This window comes from Lupinus angustifolius, chromosome LG06, assembly GCF_001865875.1.
Source record: "Lupinus angustifolius cultivar Tanjil chromosome LG06, LupAngTanjil_v1.0, whole genome shotgun sequence".
Classification (NCBI taxonomy): domain Eukaryota; kingdom Viridiplantae; phylum Streptophyta; class Magnoliopsida; order Fabales; family Fabaceae; genus Lupinus; species Lupinus angustifolius.
This window is the reverse complement of record NC_032014.1, coordinates 11,007,595-11,023,227: the sequence shown is the minus strand read 5'-3', so window position 1 is coordinate 11,023,227 and position 15,633 is coordinate 11,007,595. Positions and strand designations below refer to the sequence as shown.

Below are 15,633 nucleotides of genomic sequence, written 5' to 3'. Positions count from 1 at the left end.
AACTCAAAATTAATATTTATATATTATTAGTATAAAGATTTATTCACAATCAATATATTATTCACCATTTGTATTATTTTTGTAAAGTGAATAATAATTAAAATGAATAGTAGATGATGAACTGACTCTGTATAAAAATTTTACACTCTAAATACATCCATTTTTTTTCTCAATTTATTAAGGAGAATCAAATATGTGAGTATAAAATTAAATCCAACTAAACCATTAATCATCATCAGGCCTTGAGAGATTGGGAACAGCATGAAGAGTGTAAAGGTAATTTTAATCCATTTGATGGAGGAATCCTAGTTTTCTGCGCATCAAGTTTGTGTGCTTTTCTAAATAAAATCAAATATCTATATACTATTAGTGTAATATTTATACACAGTTAATATATTATCCATCATTTAAATGCATTATTTTTTTGCAGACAAATAATAATTATTAAACATGGCTGATATATAATATAGTAACTATAAAACTCATGCATTATTGTTGCATACATTTTATTCTCTTCCAAATAATGTGCTCTATAGCAGTTGAGGAGGGGATGGCTACCTTGTTATTAGATTATCAAAACTCTTCTATCTTTTTTTATAAATAAAACTCTTCTAGTTGATTACACCTTTTCAATTTGGTCTTTTATCAAAACTCTTCTATCTTTTTTAAATAAAACTCTTCTAGTTGATTACACCTTTTCAATTTGGTCTTTCTACTTATTCACGAATTACATGTATGTCTATATGTCCTAATGCCTATAATAATGCTCATACAAAAAATATTAAGTCCAAATTCTTTTGATCTCTCACTTTCACTACATGACTATATAGTTTATTATTGTTATTATTTCCTTTTCTTTTTTTGTGAATCAGGAATAGTTATTTGATGTCAAGCTGATATGATTAAGAAAGATTGTATAGTTTAAATTTAAGGTTTAGTTAAATAAGATGTTGATAAAGGTGGATCAGTACTACTCATTTTATCCTCCCTTATGTCTTGTAAAGATGTTTGGTTGAACTTAATATAATTCTTTACTTCCATCTAAAAAAATAAAAATAGGATATGATAGATCGAAAGAGCGCTAAATGTAAAAAGGGAAAGGAAAACTAATAATAACATTTACTATATATTTCCTTATAGTGCAGGTATGAAACAATGGACACACAAATTATTAGCACACTCTTGTTCAATCTATTTTGCTGAGACATTTAAATATTTGTTGTTTGAATAAGAATCTGTTGTTCCAAAACATGCCTCTCACTAATGATATTGAATTGAGTTACACAATTGATGGACCTAAATAATGTCAAGGATTTATGTTAGTAAAAGTGCAAGAGAGACAGCTTCAGAAACACAAAATTAGTTAAAAGGTGCCAAGATAAAGAAAGCTCAATGCTGTCTATGAGTAAATTTACAGTTTCAGCTACTTAGAAACAGTAAGAAACCAAAATTATGTTAAACAAAGCAGACACAAAACAGCATTGATATATCCTACGTGCTAAAGGGGGGAACTTTCAGTGATAAAAATTCGTCGAAAATAATCTTTTCCTTGTCAGAATACTTATGAACTCACCATTGATTTAATTTAAAATGATTTGTGATTTTAACTCACTAAATGATTTATAAGTAGATATACACCCACAAAATCAAGTGCTTAGTTACCATTCAAGAGATAGTAGGCTATTATTGCATACAACTGCAATCTTGAGTGCAGAGCTAATACTGCTATTTTTGGTGGCAAAAAAGGAAACCACACAACATCTTGTTGCTGCAACCTTGATTGCGGCTCAAATACAACTAATAGAAGGTAGCTTCACAACATGTATACATGGGAAAAAATTGTAAGGAATCTCTTTGATTACATAAAATTAAAGCTTGATTTCCAAGATTCTCTCGTTAAAAGCTATAGGTGAACTTGAACTTTGATATTACAATAATCTACCTGTGAGTAGAGCCTGCCGGATTGCCATTTGCTACTGCTCCCAAAACTGCACCGCCCTCAGGATTGGGTTGGTCATCATTAGCATGTCGAATAAACTCCTCAGGAGTCATGTGAGAACCATGACATGCACAAACAATTCTAATTTGATTAGTGCTGTATCTGTAAGTAACACCGGATATTGTCTTACCATTTGAACCTGTGGTGGATACCCAGGGTAAGTTCGGGCAGGAACCACCCCCACCAAATTTCACATCTGCAGCAAGACCTGGCTTAATAACTGAAAAATCAACTGTGGACCCTTCTCCTGTTGATTGGTCTGATACATCTTTTGCCCTCAAGTTTGTGCTGCTTCCCTTCACATCTTCAGGTTGTGTGGAAGAGCCTTCTTCAGTGAGGCGCTGCTTTGCACCAACTTTGGGTCTTTCTAGTGGTCTTCCTTCATATGGCATGGCCTCAGATGTTTTATTTGGGATTACACGCACGGCAGCTACATCCACACAAAACAGCATAATGTCATGTCCAACCAGATTTCCGATAATAGCTCAGTAAAGACATATTGATACAAAGGAAACTTAAAAATGGTGTCGGGCAAAAAAAAGCCATATGTTAAACTGCTGAATGAACAGACAGATGAATGGAGATGTGATTAGCTTTTGACATGAAATGACTCCAAGCACTACTTAACTAGCATTCGAGTTATCTAATGGCTTTAGAGTGTTTAGATTTAATTTATCAACCTCGTGATTAGGATGTCTGTATATAATAAAGAGCAGCCTAGTGCTTGAGGCTCCCACCTAGTGGGGTGTGGGGAGGATAGATATACACAGCCTTACCCTCACAAGCGAAGAGGTTGTTCTCAGGATTTGAAACCATGACCTCCAAGTCACAAGACAATCAACCTTACCGTTGTGCCGAGGCTCACCCTCGATGTATGTATATAATATAAATGTACAATCCAAAACATTTGAAATACACATACCATTTATTCATGTAACTTTAGAAGTTTATAAAGGTTATGATCATCAGCTTTCAATCCATCCATATCATGATTACCTGCATTTGGTAGACCCTTCCCAGCAAAGGAAGGGTGTAGCTGTTGAGAACAAGAGACCGAACCCCATGAGTTATCCTTATCCAACATCGGAAGCTGAACAGAAGGATAGCCAAACATCACTGGCAAACTTCCACTACTTACAGTATGGGCTCCTGAGCGTTCAAGAGTTTCAGCAGGCATCACATGCATCGCTCCAGATGTCTGAGGGCTCGGTGCACGGACAGAGTTGGATTCTTTAACTGATGTAGGGTAAGTCAAATTCATCATATTTACTTGTTGGACAGAGTAGGAAGCACCATAAGTCAAATTTGTATTCTTAAAATTATTTTCTGATGAACCCAGTAACCTTTTCTCCCCATTAATGGCACTCGAGTCAGCAACTTCACGAACATTTTTTGGAGCATCAAAAGAAACACTACCTCTCATGAATTGTTTGGAACCATCACCGTGGTGTGAGATAGGCCGAGAGGTGGAGTTCTCAACTTCAGAATCTGCCACATCTTCATTTTCAGCAGCTGAGCCATCTTCTGTCAAAGAAATGTGTGGTGTTTTGGCCCTGTCGTGTAAATCAGCATGATGAACACCACTTTCATGCTTCTTTTGATTTCTTGTCTCATCAAAAGGCATTTTCCGTTTATTTACTGCTTCTAACTGTTTGTCTTCCTCAAATTCAACAGGTTTAATACTATTTGCGGCCCAAAATCCTTTCTGATTTAAACTCAAAGGTGCACTCTCTTCTCTACCCTTCGAAAGGTCACTAAAGAAGTTCTCCTCATGTTTTGAAGAATCAGATCTTCCCATCCCAGTAACTGAATCTGATTTTTGAGGAGCAGCATCAAAGATGCCTTTGAATTCATCAACTTTTTTGTCACTTCTACCAACCTCTTTTGTCCTAGTATCCGAGGAGCTACCATCCTTATTCTTCGATTTGACAGATGAACCACCACACGATAGACCCAAGCTGAGCTCCAACCCGTTATCATCTTCCATATTGTTATATCCAAGCCTATAAAAGCAGTTCACACATAATTTCTCCCAAGCTTCATTACAATCCGTCTTGTGACACCACTTTCCTATAATGAGTAACCATCCTCAAATACCTGCATTCAATTTAGAAGGCAAACATCAGGTGCATTATCACAGACTTGCATAATGAAAAATAATGCATAATCAGTTTTCATTCAGAGGGTGAGCCTCAAAAGAACAGTAATTTTGTTAGTCACGCAACCTTGGAGGTCATGGGTTCAAATCATTGAAACAACATCCCCACTTGAGAGCATACATCTACCCTCCTCAGACCCCACTAACCGGAGCAGCCTCGTGCAATAGAGACGCCCCTTTTTAATCGGTATTTCATTTATTGCTAATAGACAAAAGCATTAAACTTATTCATCAATATAGCACATGTAAGACTTCATGGTTTTAAGTTGGATAGAAAATGTTAACAACGACTACAATAGTGACTTAGTTAAAATCCCTTCAACTACAGATCTAAGAATACACAACAAAAATTACAAAATCAAAACAACAAGTCAGATCTATATAAAAGATAAGAGGGGTGAATTGAGTAAAGAACTTACCTCACTTAACTGAAGTGATATAAAAAATAAAAATAGAAGGTCAAACAGAAGAGAAGTTAATTGAGCTGAACAATCATCAATTTGAAAATTGAAGTGTTCTGATTCATGGATCGAAGGTTGAGAGAAGAACGTGGAACTGAAAAAAAAAGATTGAAAGAAGAGGATTGGTTAAAAAGGTCGAGAGAGATTGAATCTGATAAGAGCAATAGTATGCATTTCTTTATTTTAAATATTTCAACCCTGCGCATGTGATTTTCATGTTAATCGTTTAAGATTTCATTGAGTCACGGTAAGTAAACATGTTTGTTGTTGCACGGTAAGAAAACATGTTTGTTGTTGCACGGTAAATTAGTCCTAAGTTGGGCAACCATGTTATTTTTTTGTCCTTGTCCATGAGTTACACATATTAATGTATGGAGTTTTGAGTTTAAAATTTATGCAGTTTTTTATATTGTTAGTCCATAAACTATTATTGATTTATATTACTTTTGTTTTAGAGTTAATGATAATTAATATATGAATGATAGATAATTTTTTGACAGTATAAAACAACACTTACATTGTCAATCTATATATATTAAATTCATAAGTTTTATATAATGTTATTGTATTATCCATTATTCACATTTAATTATCATTAAAATACAAATAAATAATAGAAGTATATAAATCTTTACCTTAACAATCCAATATTAATAAAATGTATAATAAGATACCTAAGAGCACTATATATTAAGACACCTTAGAACATGATGAATGCAAACATCATTCTTATTTAAGTATTATATAATATTTTATAATTTATTGCACATTTATAAACATTAAGAATAACATCTATTTTTCACAAATATCATTCTAATTTTTATTTGTATCGAATGCATGACTTTTAATAACGGTCATTAAAATAAATAATGTTAAATGTGTTAATGTATGACTTTAAATTGCTCACTCAAGCAAGTGTATTGAATATATGATTTTTAAGCATGCCGAAACAAATGTTGTTAAATGTATATGAATATATGACTTTAATAATGCTCATTGGAGTAACACTGATAAATGTGTGACTTTAATAATAGTAACTGAGCAACATTGTTAAATGTGTGACTTTTAATAATGTTAATTGAAGAAAGAATAGTTGAATATATAAAACTTTTAACTGATCTGAAACAAGCTCTATTAAATAATAACAAAAAGAAATACTTAGTTTTCCTTCAATCTCAGCTATCCAGCAACAAATTACACAATTTTTCCATCCTCCTTTTTGTCTCATAAAAATAACCCTAAATATTCTTGTAGACAGGAAATTCTTTAACAAATAAGAATCTTCCATTAACAAATGAAGGAAGAATGTTTTCATTTCAATGTAAGAAATGCATCAGTTAACAAATTGCCACCTATATGTTGAACCACAATTTGGTGCTTACATCATCATATTATTAAATCCTAACCTATAAGTCAATTGAATTGTCCAAAATCTCCTTCTATAAATGTCATTGCAAAAATATAAATAAAAAATGAAAAGTTAAAGTAAAATGAAGGAAATATAAATAAAATGAGAAAATAAAGTCAACGTGTTTATAAAAATAAAATGAAAAAATATTAAAAAAAGTAAAAACTAAGAAAAAACTTAATAACCTTATGAAGGGAAACACAAAACCTATATACTCATCAAGCTGCTCTCCACACCCACCGCCGTGAGCCGCCGCCAGAGCTTTTCAACTTCTCCGCCCCAACCACCACCGCGCGTCTTCCTTATTTGAACCATTTCAATCAAAACCCCATTCCTCTGTTTGAAACCACATTTCTCTTTATACACTGAGTTTGGAAAAGAATATGGAGAATAAAGAAAAATCCAAAGCTGAAAGCCAAAAACAAAAGCAAGAACAAAACAACAGTAAAAAACGGAAGCAAGTTTTCCCATACGGCAACTACAAGAGTTACTATGGCTATCGAGTATTTTCTCTTCCCTTTTCTTTTCATTCCCACTCTAAAGTTTCAAACTTTGACAACCCTACATCATTCCCATATGTATATTGAAATATAGTTAAGGATTCTATTACATAGAGCATTGGGTTAGTTTTTTTATTCAGTTTAACGTTACCCATTTTTTTATTTAGTTAATTTCATATACTGCATGTTGTTTTTTATTATTTCTGGGGGGAAAATGTACCTTTTGTTAAAAAAAATAGTTCTGTAAGATTTTGATTATATTATGTTTTGGACATAAAATAAGGTAATATCAACACACTAATGTATGTTCCAGATTGGTCAAGGTACTGATGAAGATCCTCGAATGAAAGTGTTCAGGAAAGAGTGGTTTGAAGGAAAAGAGTGTCTTGATATTGGTTGCAACAGTGGGATAATCACCATTCAAATTGGTAATTATCTATTTATTTGTCCTTATGCAAGTTATTGAGCAAATAATTGTGGTATTTGTGTTGGAGCTCTGAAGGTTCATGATTTAGGACGCATTTGGGTAAATAGCTTAACTAAGTGCTTATCGCATGAGAGCTTTTGACCTCCCGGTAAGCTCCTTTTAGCTCACTTCGTAAGCTTCTCTGATTAAGCTTATTGAAATAAGCTAAACAGAGCTTTTAGCAAGGTCATACGTTATCTTTGTAAGTTCTTCCAAACAGCTTATATGATAAGACAAGGTCAGATAAGCTCTCTATATGCTCTTCCAAATGCCCCATACTTATTGAACCGTCTTTCAAATGGGTAAAGCTGTAAGCCTCTGACTATATTTCAAATGAAATGGCCATTTTCGTTTCATGTTCATTGTTGTTATTCCCCCACCTGCTATAGAAGTTCATTTTATGTGAATAATTTCATTTTAAAATGGAATTTATATGATACTGGTCTAACTTTTGCCCTCGACAGCACAGAAGTTTGGGTGCAGGAGCATTCTTGGAATCGACATTGATTCTGGTAAGATCCTTACCAATTCTGATTTATGGGGCTGAAAGGGTATTGTTCAAGTTTAAGCTTTTTTCTGTGTTCACTTCTATTTTATGGCTTAAATGTATCATAGTTCTGATGCCTGTGCTCAAAGTGAAACATTACAATTCTTATCAGTGTCAGCTTACATAGGCCCATTCAAGCAATTAGTGAGAGATCCTTGTTTACTGTGTATGGAGCATCAACAGGCTGATAAATGTACATGAACAAACACTAATTTCAGAAATTAAATTTATTTTTTAATTAAGATGTGGTCTTTGGCACTCTCGAGAAAAAAGGAGGTTGTGAAGAGGCTCTGAATTCTGGTTCTGGAGTCGTGTGGATATTTTTCGATAATCATTATGCATTAGTGAAGTAGTTTACATCATCACTCATAGTTTGTCAAACAGATGATAGGAAGTCTTCAAATTTTGAACTCCCTAACTGTGTAGTATTAATGTATTCCTTACTGGTTTTGTTTTTCTGGGCAATCTGCCAGATCGAGTTGAGGATGCTTATTGGAACCTGAGGAAAACTGTTAGGACGAAATCTGCTGGGGATAAGCCTGTGAAGACCTCCAAACTTAAGGACCAGGACAGTGCAGACAACTTGGAGAAAAATGGTACTATTTCGTCAAATGAAGATACAAAAGAGATTTCAAAGGAACCTTCTTCTTTGGAGCAAAGTGATCTGATCAACATAGTTTCATTTAAACGAGAAAATTTTGTTCAGAGTCGGCACCCACCAGGAAAGCAGTATGATACAATTGTTTGGTAAGTTGCTGCTGCGCTTTCTGTTTCATGGAATAAAATAATTTCTTTTGGGATAAAACTTGTTAGGGTAAAGAGATATAAATTGGTCTAAAATTGTAGCATACTAGAAGTCCTTTTCATAATTATTCGTCTTTCAAAAAATTTCCTTTCGGACCCCTCTTTTTCATATTGACTTTTACACGACAATTGCTACTCTAATGGTTTGACTTCATATTTTTTGTTTTTTAATTATTTTTATAATGACAACATTTTATCGAACTTGCAATTCTATGCACGTCCCCTTTACTTCAAGAAACATCTGCTTCGTTTTTACTATGCTGCAGGCAGAAAGAATTTTCTTACGTGTTGCTTCTCGACTTACACCTTCTACTATAAACTAAGTAGTTTTATTTTAAATTATTTTCAATGTCCTTATTGTGTAAAAGTAAATTATATTTTGCCATGCAGTTTGAGTGTATCAAAATGGATACATCTAAATTGGGGGGATGACGGCTTAATTACACTATTTGTAGAGATATGGAATCTGCTCCGACCAGTAAGTATCATTTCTTTTTAATCATACTGTTTTTTTTCCTTTTCCGCTTGGAGTGTCAATCACCAAATATGAATGCGTTTTCTTTTGAAAGGCATCATATATTGGGGCAGACATACATAGTGAGAGGAGTGATTTTACTCATTTACAGTGAGTTAAGCATCGAAATTCTGTCCATGGTTGTAATGATCTCTTCTAACTAAGAAACCTTCAAGCCTCTCATATTCTCTCTATATCGGCAATCATGCATGATTTCTTCTCTTTCTCAACCCCCTCTCTCTACTCCCTCATTCCAATGCATTTTTCCGTTCTCTCTATTTCTGCTTGGATTCGTCATCTGAACTTGATTGATTTAATCGTGCACATGGCCTCTTGTAAACAACCCAAGCACATCGCAACCTTTATCTAAATGAATTTTGTTGTATATGTTCAAACATAATCTTTCTTCTGTGCAGGGTGGCATTTTTGTGTTGGAACCTCAGCCATGGAAGTCATATGAAAGCAATCGTCATGTGTCCGAGGTAAAATTTAGTTTTCCGTATTTTCTTTGACTATAAAAAATAAATAAATTCAATCTGTAGTTAGAAGTAGAAACCATTACATAGCATGGGAACCTTAGTAAGTTTACCCTGCAGGATGAACTTGGCAGTATTCATTTTGTAAAATTTTCTGCATGACGGCACCATTTCGTGAACGTTCTTTCTGAAAGTTGGTTTGGTATCATTTCCTGATAAATCTCGTAGAGAGCATCACGGACCCCTAGAAGGGAAAAGTTAGATTTCTTGTTAGTGGAACAATTACTGCATCACCAATTTGCTAATATAATATTTTGGTAAATAAATTTGCTAATGTTTTATCTATGCTTTTTAATGTTTTTATCCTCACTTTCTAGATATCACTTGCCAAAAAATAGAAAGGGTCTATTAAACCATTCCTGTGTCCCCCTCCCCATTATTTTGCAGACAACAGCTGCCAACTACCGTAACATCATGTTTCGTCCGGAACAGTTTCAGGAAATACTGCTAGACAAGGTTTGTATTGAATATTGCATTGGGTTACTAGCTTCCATATTTAAATTGTTGTTGAATTAATAACTAGAGTCCTTGTTGATTTGCCTGTTAGTTACAATTTTATTCAGATTCTAATGACTGATATTTGTTATTCAACTTATCATAGATTGGATTTAGAACAGTAGAAGATATCACTTCAGGGTTGACAGGGAGCAAGACCGGTTTCAATAGACCGATTTTGGTTTTTCGAAAATGAGTCATGCCGAAAGCTGGTGCAGAGTCTATGGTAGTGTCATTGTATATTGAGATTTTGAAATTGATTACTTATAGACTGCAAGCTTTGTTGTGTTGGAGCTACTTTTCATGATTATGACTTCTTGTGCATGGTTACATCCTTGGCTAATAGCAGCACTGAAGCAAATTTGAAAATATGTCTTTTGTTTCTTTTTGCTAGTACTATGTCTACTTGATTCTCCTATTTTGATAAAAGGAATATTATTAATGCTTCATGTGGCTTTTGGTAAAACGAATATTTTTTTGTACATTCTTGCAATTATGTTCTATGATGTTTGGTTATATTTGGTTGATATAAAATATATTTTTTAGAGAATGAAATGAAAAATTGACATTGTCATAATAATCTAACCTTCCAATTGTTTTAAGGAATATAACACCATCAACTTCATAATTTCGTATTGTTGTAATTTATATTTTTGGGGTTCCTGGTTTTTTTCCTGAGAATCTCAAATTAATGTGAAATTCCTAGAAGTGTAAAAAAACTTTTGCTTATGTCAAACATTATCTTAAATAAAATCGGATAATTGTATGTAATGTGTCATGTCTATTCTAATTTTAATTTTACTTTAATGTAACAACATTTTTCTTTAGGGAGAGGCTTCTCTATTGCGATTTTTGCATTAGAGTCTAATGTGTATATATTTAGTTCAAATTTTGATATAAATTCATGATTTGCGTGTAATATCTCAGCCATTAATCACGTTTAATGGTCTAGATTAATATATTATCCAAAATATGTACATAAGAGGGGTGAGTGGGTTTGGCTCTCGATTCAGAAGAACTTTTTTAGTGTTTTAATGGGGAGTCTTTTTTTAGTTGACTTGTTTTCAGATTGATTTTTATTTTTATTTTCCTTGATTGAGAAGTTGACTTGCTTATAGGTAAGGAATTTGTTAAGGTGATTTGGTGGTGTCAATTATATTCAAACTAATCTGAAGTTATGTTTCACCTTCTTGTTACTATGTTAGCATCATTTGGGGAGGAATAATTGCTAAGGGTGAATAGAAACCAGAAAGGACAGTTTTGATTTCCATTCATCACCCTGCTTTAAGCAACCCTTTTTCAGTTCAGTCCTCAAGTAATAATTAATTAATGAAAATTACTTTTCCTGTCCCCACTTTATAATGTCCATGGGTTCTATTCAGCCTAAAAAGTAGACAATTGTATGAAAATAGATGATTGTTATCCCAAATTTTATCTCATATATTAATAAAGTATTCATTTAGTAGTGTGCGATCTCACTAGATCTTTAGGATGACCAAAAGATTAAAAATTCTATTATAGGAGTGAATTAATGAGAGAGACAATCACACATCACAAAACGTGAGGAATACATTGGTAGTACCAAAAAAATCCTATCTCATATATTTTTCAATGATAATGAAGTAAAAACAATAAAAGTAATTATGGTTTAAAATTTAAACATATTTTTTAATTGATATGATATACTCATATTTCATAGGATAATATGAGATTGAATTTGGTACAATAAATTTTTTTGTACTAAATGACTTTTACAGAGTTTTAGTGAAAGTGTTTTGCTATCTATATTGCCTTAGGGTAATGTTTAAGAAACTTAAAAATCCAAAATCAACCTTGAAACGTGAAACATTTCATAATTATGAGTTAAAGTTTTTTGTGAGAATGAATAACAAAATCATTATTAAAAAATCACGACCTTAAACTTCTATTTATCCGTTACATTCATATGTTTAAAGGGGTTGACATGGTTTTGTGTGCTTGCTAGTTCCAAAAATCATGTCCCGGAACCTTTACCTCTGAACTTATATACCCGGTCACAGTTCATGCACTTGATTGTGTTGTGTCTGTTTGTTAAAAATTCTTGTATCTTTGCTCCTCACGTGCTATGAGACTTATGTGGAAATCTTCTGTCACAAAAAATATATCATTTCACGTGTTATTGTTTATGATTGGTCAAAAAAATATATAATTATTAAATTTTTAACTTCAATATATTTTTCAATCAATCCCAAACAGACACAGAAAATGACATACCTATCTGGGACAGACAACAAATGTGCTCTCACTCCTCTGTCTTCTCTATTACTTGAGGGACTTTTTTAATTTAATAGGTAATCTCACTCTAAATTAAAAAAATAATGTGTGAAATTGTGCATTTGTGTAGTAGAGAAAAGAGAAACGCTCGTTTGGATCACGGTTGCTCATTATAATTTGTTAGTTGTAACTACTAACAAAGGAAAATGGTAGTAAAAGTTTAATCATCAAGATAAGTAAAACCTTTTTCACATTTGAGGATCTAATTCACCGGAAAGGGATCACTTGTCTCCATTTCCGTCTCACTCAGTATTCCTGTTTAATTAAATTTTTTAACTTAAATAAAAATATATATTATAATAATATAAATTAATATTTTCACATTATTCTATGCAATTTAGCATGAATATATTGGGAAATAGAATTCTTGTCCCTAATTCACCACCGCTTTCTTGCAGGTCCCAATGTAACATATATATATTCTACAAAATCATAAGTCAAATATAGGAAATATATTTTACTATTGGCTCTATTTGGCATAACCGGTTGAAAAGCTAGATGAAGGCTAAAAATGCTGAAATTGAAAGCTCATGAAAGATAAACTAGTTGATTGAAATGAAAATATACCTGATAAATTTTATGATGAGTGTAAATAACTTAAAAATTTCTGATTCATAGCCATGAGTGACTATAATTGACTTATAAATTAGGGCATACAAGCAGGCTTTTTAAAAGAACCCCTTTGATCAAAAAAGGCTAGCTCCCAATTTATGATCAAATAAACTTGTTTCTGCTTATAATTGTGTTACCAAACACACACCTTTTTAGACTAGGATCATTATGTTCATATGTAAAATTATAATAAAAACAAGGCAAGTGAGGTATCATTGGTGCATATATTTTGGGTGTTCAAACAAGAGATTGTATGAGAAAACAAAACAGTAGTGTGTACCAAGATGGGGCCATTGTAACCCCCACCAAAAAAAATGATGCTTCACTCAAATTTCTAAAACCAGGGTCCAATTGAATTATGGTCATAATTACCTTTTTACTTTTACTTTATACGTTTTCTTCATTTGACCTGAATTTGATAACGTTCATGATTATGGCACTTCATCACATTCCTCATATATCAAACACCTTTGTACCTTCCTCTTTCATTATATATGGTTCTCCTCACTCCTCAATATCATCAACAATGGATGCCAAAAAGAAAGAACAAGAGCAAAACACTTCCATGACCTTCTTCTCTTCAGAACTTCACACTTTCTACCCCATGTTCTCAACCATGGAGTTCAATGAGCAAAATAATGCAAGGGCTAATAAAAGCTATTATCATTCCTTTGCACCATGTGAAGCTGCATGTGGTTATTCTGATGCATGTTATGAGAAACATGGTTTTGATAAATCTGAGACAGATTCTTGTAGTGAGGGAGGTGTTGGTGATGAATGTGATGATGAAGAAGTGAGTTTGAATGAATTGATGCTGCATGGTGGAAAAGAAAAGAAGAAAATTGAGGAGTTGGCTGCTATGGTTGGAGTTGATAGTACTGAACCAGGGATTGTGCTGGCTGAAGTAGTTAGAGTTCTCAGACACTTGAAGAGAATAAACCAGTTCTACTTAAGTGCTTGAATGAGGAAAAGAGTTTTAGTTCTTCTTCAACTTGAAGAGAATAAACCAGTTCTTTATGTTTTTCTTGTTGTTGAAATGTTACATGTGTCTTTTCTTCATTATGTTCTTCTATTTCTATCAAAATATTACATTGAGAATTTTTCTTTAGTTTCCCTTTTGTTACTCTTTTGAGAGTTTCCTTTTGATTCTTTCTGTTTCTTAGTGCACGTAGTTATTCCTTGGTCCATACTTGAGATTTATCCATTTCTTTCATTGAACACAAAGAAGTGAGATTTGTTTCTTCAAAGAAAAAGACTCTTCTAATCTCACTAGGAACCTGTAATTAACCTTTTTCATGTTGTTTATAACTTCACGATCGTGTAGTGTAATATTGTGACCTTTGAAGAGAGTTGAGTTGAAAACAAATAGGATACTTGTATCCCCACTTTTTTCTCAACTCTTATGGTGTTAATGTTGTCACCACCACCACATCCACATCCATTGTCTTAGCCAACCCCAAATGTTATCACCAACATTACTATCACCCTCACCACCACCCTTACCCATTCTCGTAAGTGAGTGGAGATCATCTCCAATGGTAAACACATGACAAAAAAATTAAGGGTCCATATTTATAATTATTTTTTGTATTAAAAACATGTAAATTTTTAGCTCATATTTCAATATTGAAGAAGATCTCATTCCCTCAGCATGCCCAGAAGACTATGACCATACATATAGGTCTTGAACTAGGATGAGTCAAGCTCTGAACCAAGGTAGGCCACAAAATTTGACCGTTCAAATGTAAAAATAAGCTCAACATTGAGCTTCGATATTAGACTTTTTGGTCCATTGACCTTAGAGTGTTTTTACCCTGACCGGCAATTGCCCAAGCCTAAAATTGGTCAACCTGGACAAGTAACCCTTCTCCACAACTCTAGGCGCTACCACCCTTATCATTGTGGCAAAAGAATTTAAACTATAAACTATTGGTAAGTCTCCTATTGTGTAACATTACTTAGAGCAGACACGGCCTAAAAGCAATTTAACTAGAAACCTCCAAAAACATATAAAATAAGGACAATGGTTGTACCCCATCTATCCCGAATAGTATCTTATCATTGTCGTGAACCAATCAAAATATTAATTTTTGTTACATTTTAGTTTTAAATTTTTTCATTTATTCATGTAACAATATATGATTAGTCAAAGATAGAGAATATAACAGGTTGGGGATAGGTGATCCTTGTCCATGCTATTTTAAAGTATGTCAAAAATCATGTTTCAAACCAATGAAAATATATCATGTAAATTCATTCTTTTTCTATTTTTTCTTCATTGTCATTGGTGGAACAACAAATCCTTCTCCCAAGACATGTTAGACTTCCACATAAATGACACTTGTGTCATGATAAACTAATCCCAATAATCAGGCCCGGATCCAGAGAATAGCTCAGGAGGGCCCAAATTTATTTTTAATATGAAGTTGTCATTTTCTCCACAAGAAATTTGTGATTACTTTTATAAAAAAAACTTCACTGCTTAACTCTACAATTATTCCTGAATAAATAAGGTGGAAGAAAAAGTCTGTCCAAAAAAAAATAGAAACTCCAAAGCTGAGAGAAAAATTGAAGACACAAAGAATAAGGGACAGAGATCACTTTTCTCAAACGGTATCCTACTCTCTATCACAAATAATCAGAATGCTAATTTTTGTTTTTAAAATTTTACTTTTATTCACGTGTCAATATGTGATTGGCTTGAGATATAGAATGAGACACTATTTAGAGCATGTGATCCCATCCAAGAACATGTGCCTATGTTTGACATCTAATCATTATAAAATGGATGAAGTCTCCCCTTCAATCACGGTAAATGTA

The 15,633-nt window shown here is 33.1% G+C and overlaps 3 protein-coding genes across 4 annotated transcripts; 2 read left to right on the top strand and 1 right to left on the bottom strand.

The window, feature by feature from the left end:
* LOC109349817 (ninja-family protein mc410-like) lies at positions 1,615 to 4,853 on the bottom strand. Of its 2 annotated transcripts, XR_002108041.1 has the most exons (4): positions 4,577 to 4,853; positions 2,996 to 4,096; positions 1,776 to 2,429; positions 1,615 to 1,703 (listed from the first exon to the last, which is right to left on the bottom strand). XR_002108041.1 is itself a non-coding variant. In XM_019590811.1 (3 exons), the coding sequence occupies exons 2-3, from the start codon at positions 3,984 to 3,986 to the stop codon at positions 1,939 to 1,941; spliced, it is 1,482 nt and encodes a 493-aa protein (XP_019446356.1). In that variant the 5' UTR covers positions 3,987 to 4,096; positions 4,577 to 4,853; the 3' UTR covers positions 1,634 to 1,938. The 2 variants fall into 2 exon arrangements, 1 of the variants encoding a protein (XP_019446356.1); XM_019590811.1 differs by having other exon boundaries at positions 1,634 to 2,429.
* On the top strand, positions 6,196 to 10,091 carry LOC109349819 (probable RNA methyltransferase At5g51130). The gene is made up of 8 exons (XM_019590812.1): positions 6,196 to 6,529; positions 6,840 to 6,954; positions 7,457 to 7,504; positions 8,013 to 8,286; positions 8,734 to 8,821; positions 9,274 to 9,339; positions 9,781 to 9,849; positions 9,995 to 10,091. Exons 1-8 carry the CDS (start codon positions 6,410 to 6,412, stop codon positions 10,082 to 10,084), a joined length of 870 nt encoding a protein of 289 aa, XP_019446357.1. The 5' UTR covers positions 6,196 to 6,409; the 3' UTR covers positions 10,085 to 10,091.
* On the top strand, positions 13,156 to 13,925 carry LOC109350794. Its single transcript, XM_019592100.1, has one exon. The coding sequence runs from the start codon at positions 13,172 to 13,174 to the stop codon at positions 13,772 to 13,774; it is 603 nt and encodes a 200-aa protein (XP_019447645.1). The 5' UTR covers positions 13,156 to 13,171; the 3' UTR covers positions 13,775 to 13,925.

Coding starts and splice junctions, on each gene's coding strand:
- LOC109349817 (XM_019590811.1), bottom strand. CDS start 3,986: ATGGAAGATGATAACGGGTTGGAGCTCAGCTTGGGTCTATCGTGTGGT. Junction 2,430..2,995: donor GAAGGGTCTACCAAATGCAG/GTAATCATGATA, acceptor GTGTGGATGTAG/CTGCCGTGCGTGTAATCCCA.
- LOC109349819 (XM_019590812.1), top strand. CDS start 6,410: ATGGAGAATAAAGAAAAATCCAAAGCTGAAAGCCAAAAACAAAAGCAA. Junction 7,505..8,012: donor TGGAATCGACATTGATTCTG/GTAAGATCCTTA, acceptor GCAATCTGCCAG/ATCGAGTTGAGGATGCTTAT. Junction 9,850..9,994: donor AGGAAATACTGCTAGACAAG/GTTTGTATTGAA, acceptor AACTTATCATAG/ATTGGATTTAGAACAGTAGA.
- LOC109350794 (XM_019592100.1), top strand. CDS start 13,172: ATGGTCATAATTACCTTTTTACTTTTACTTTATACGTTTTCTTCATTT.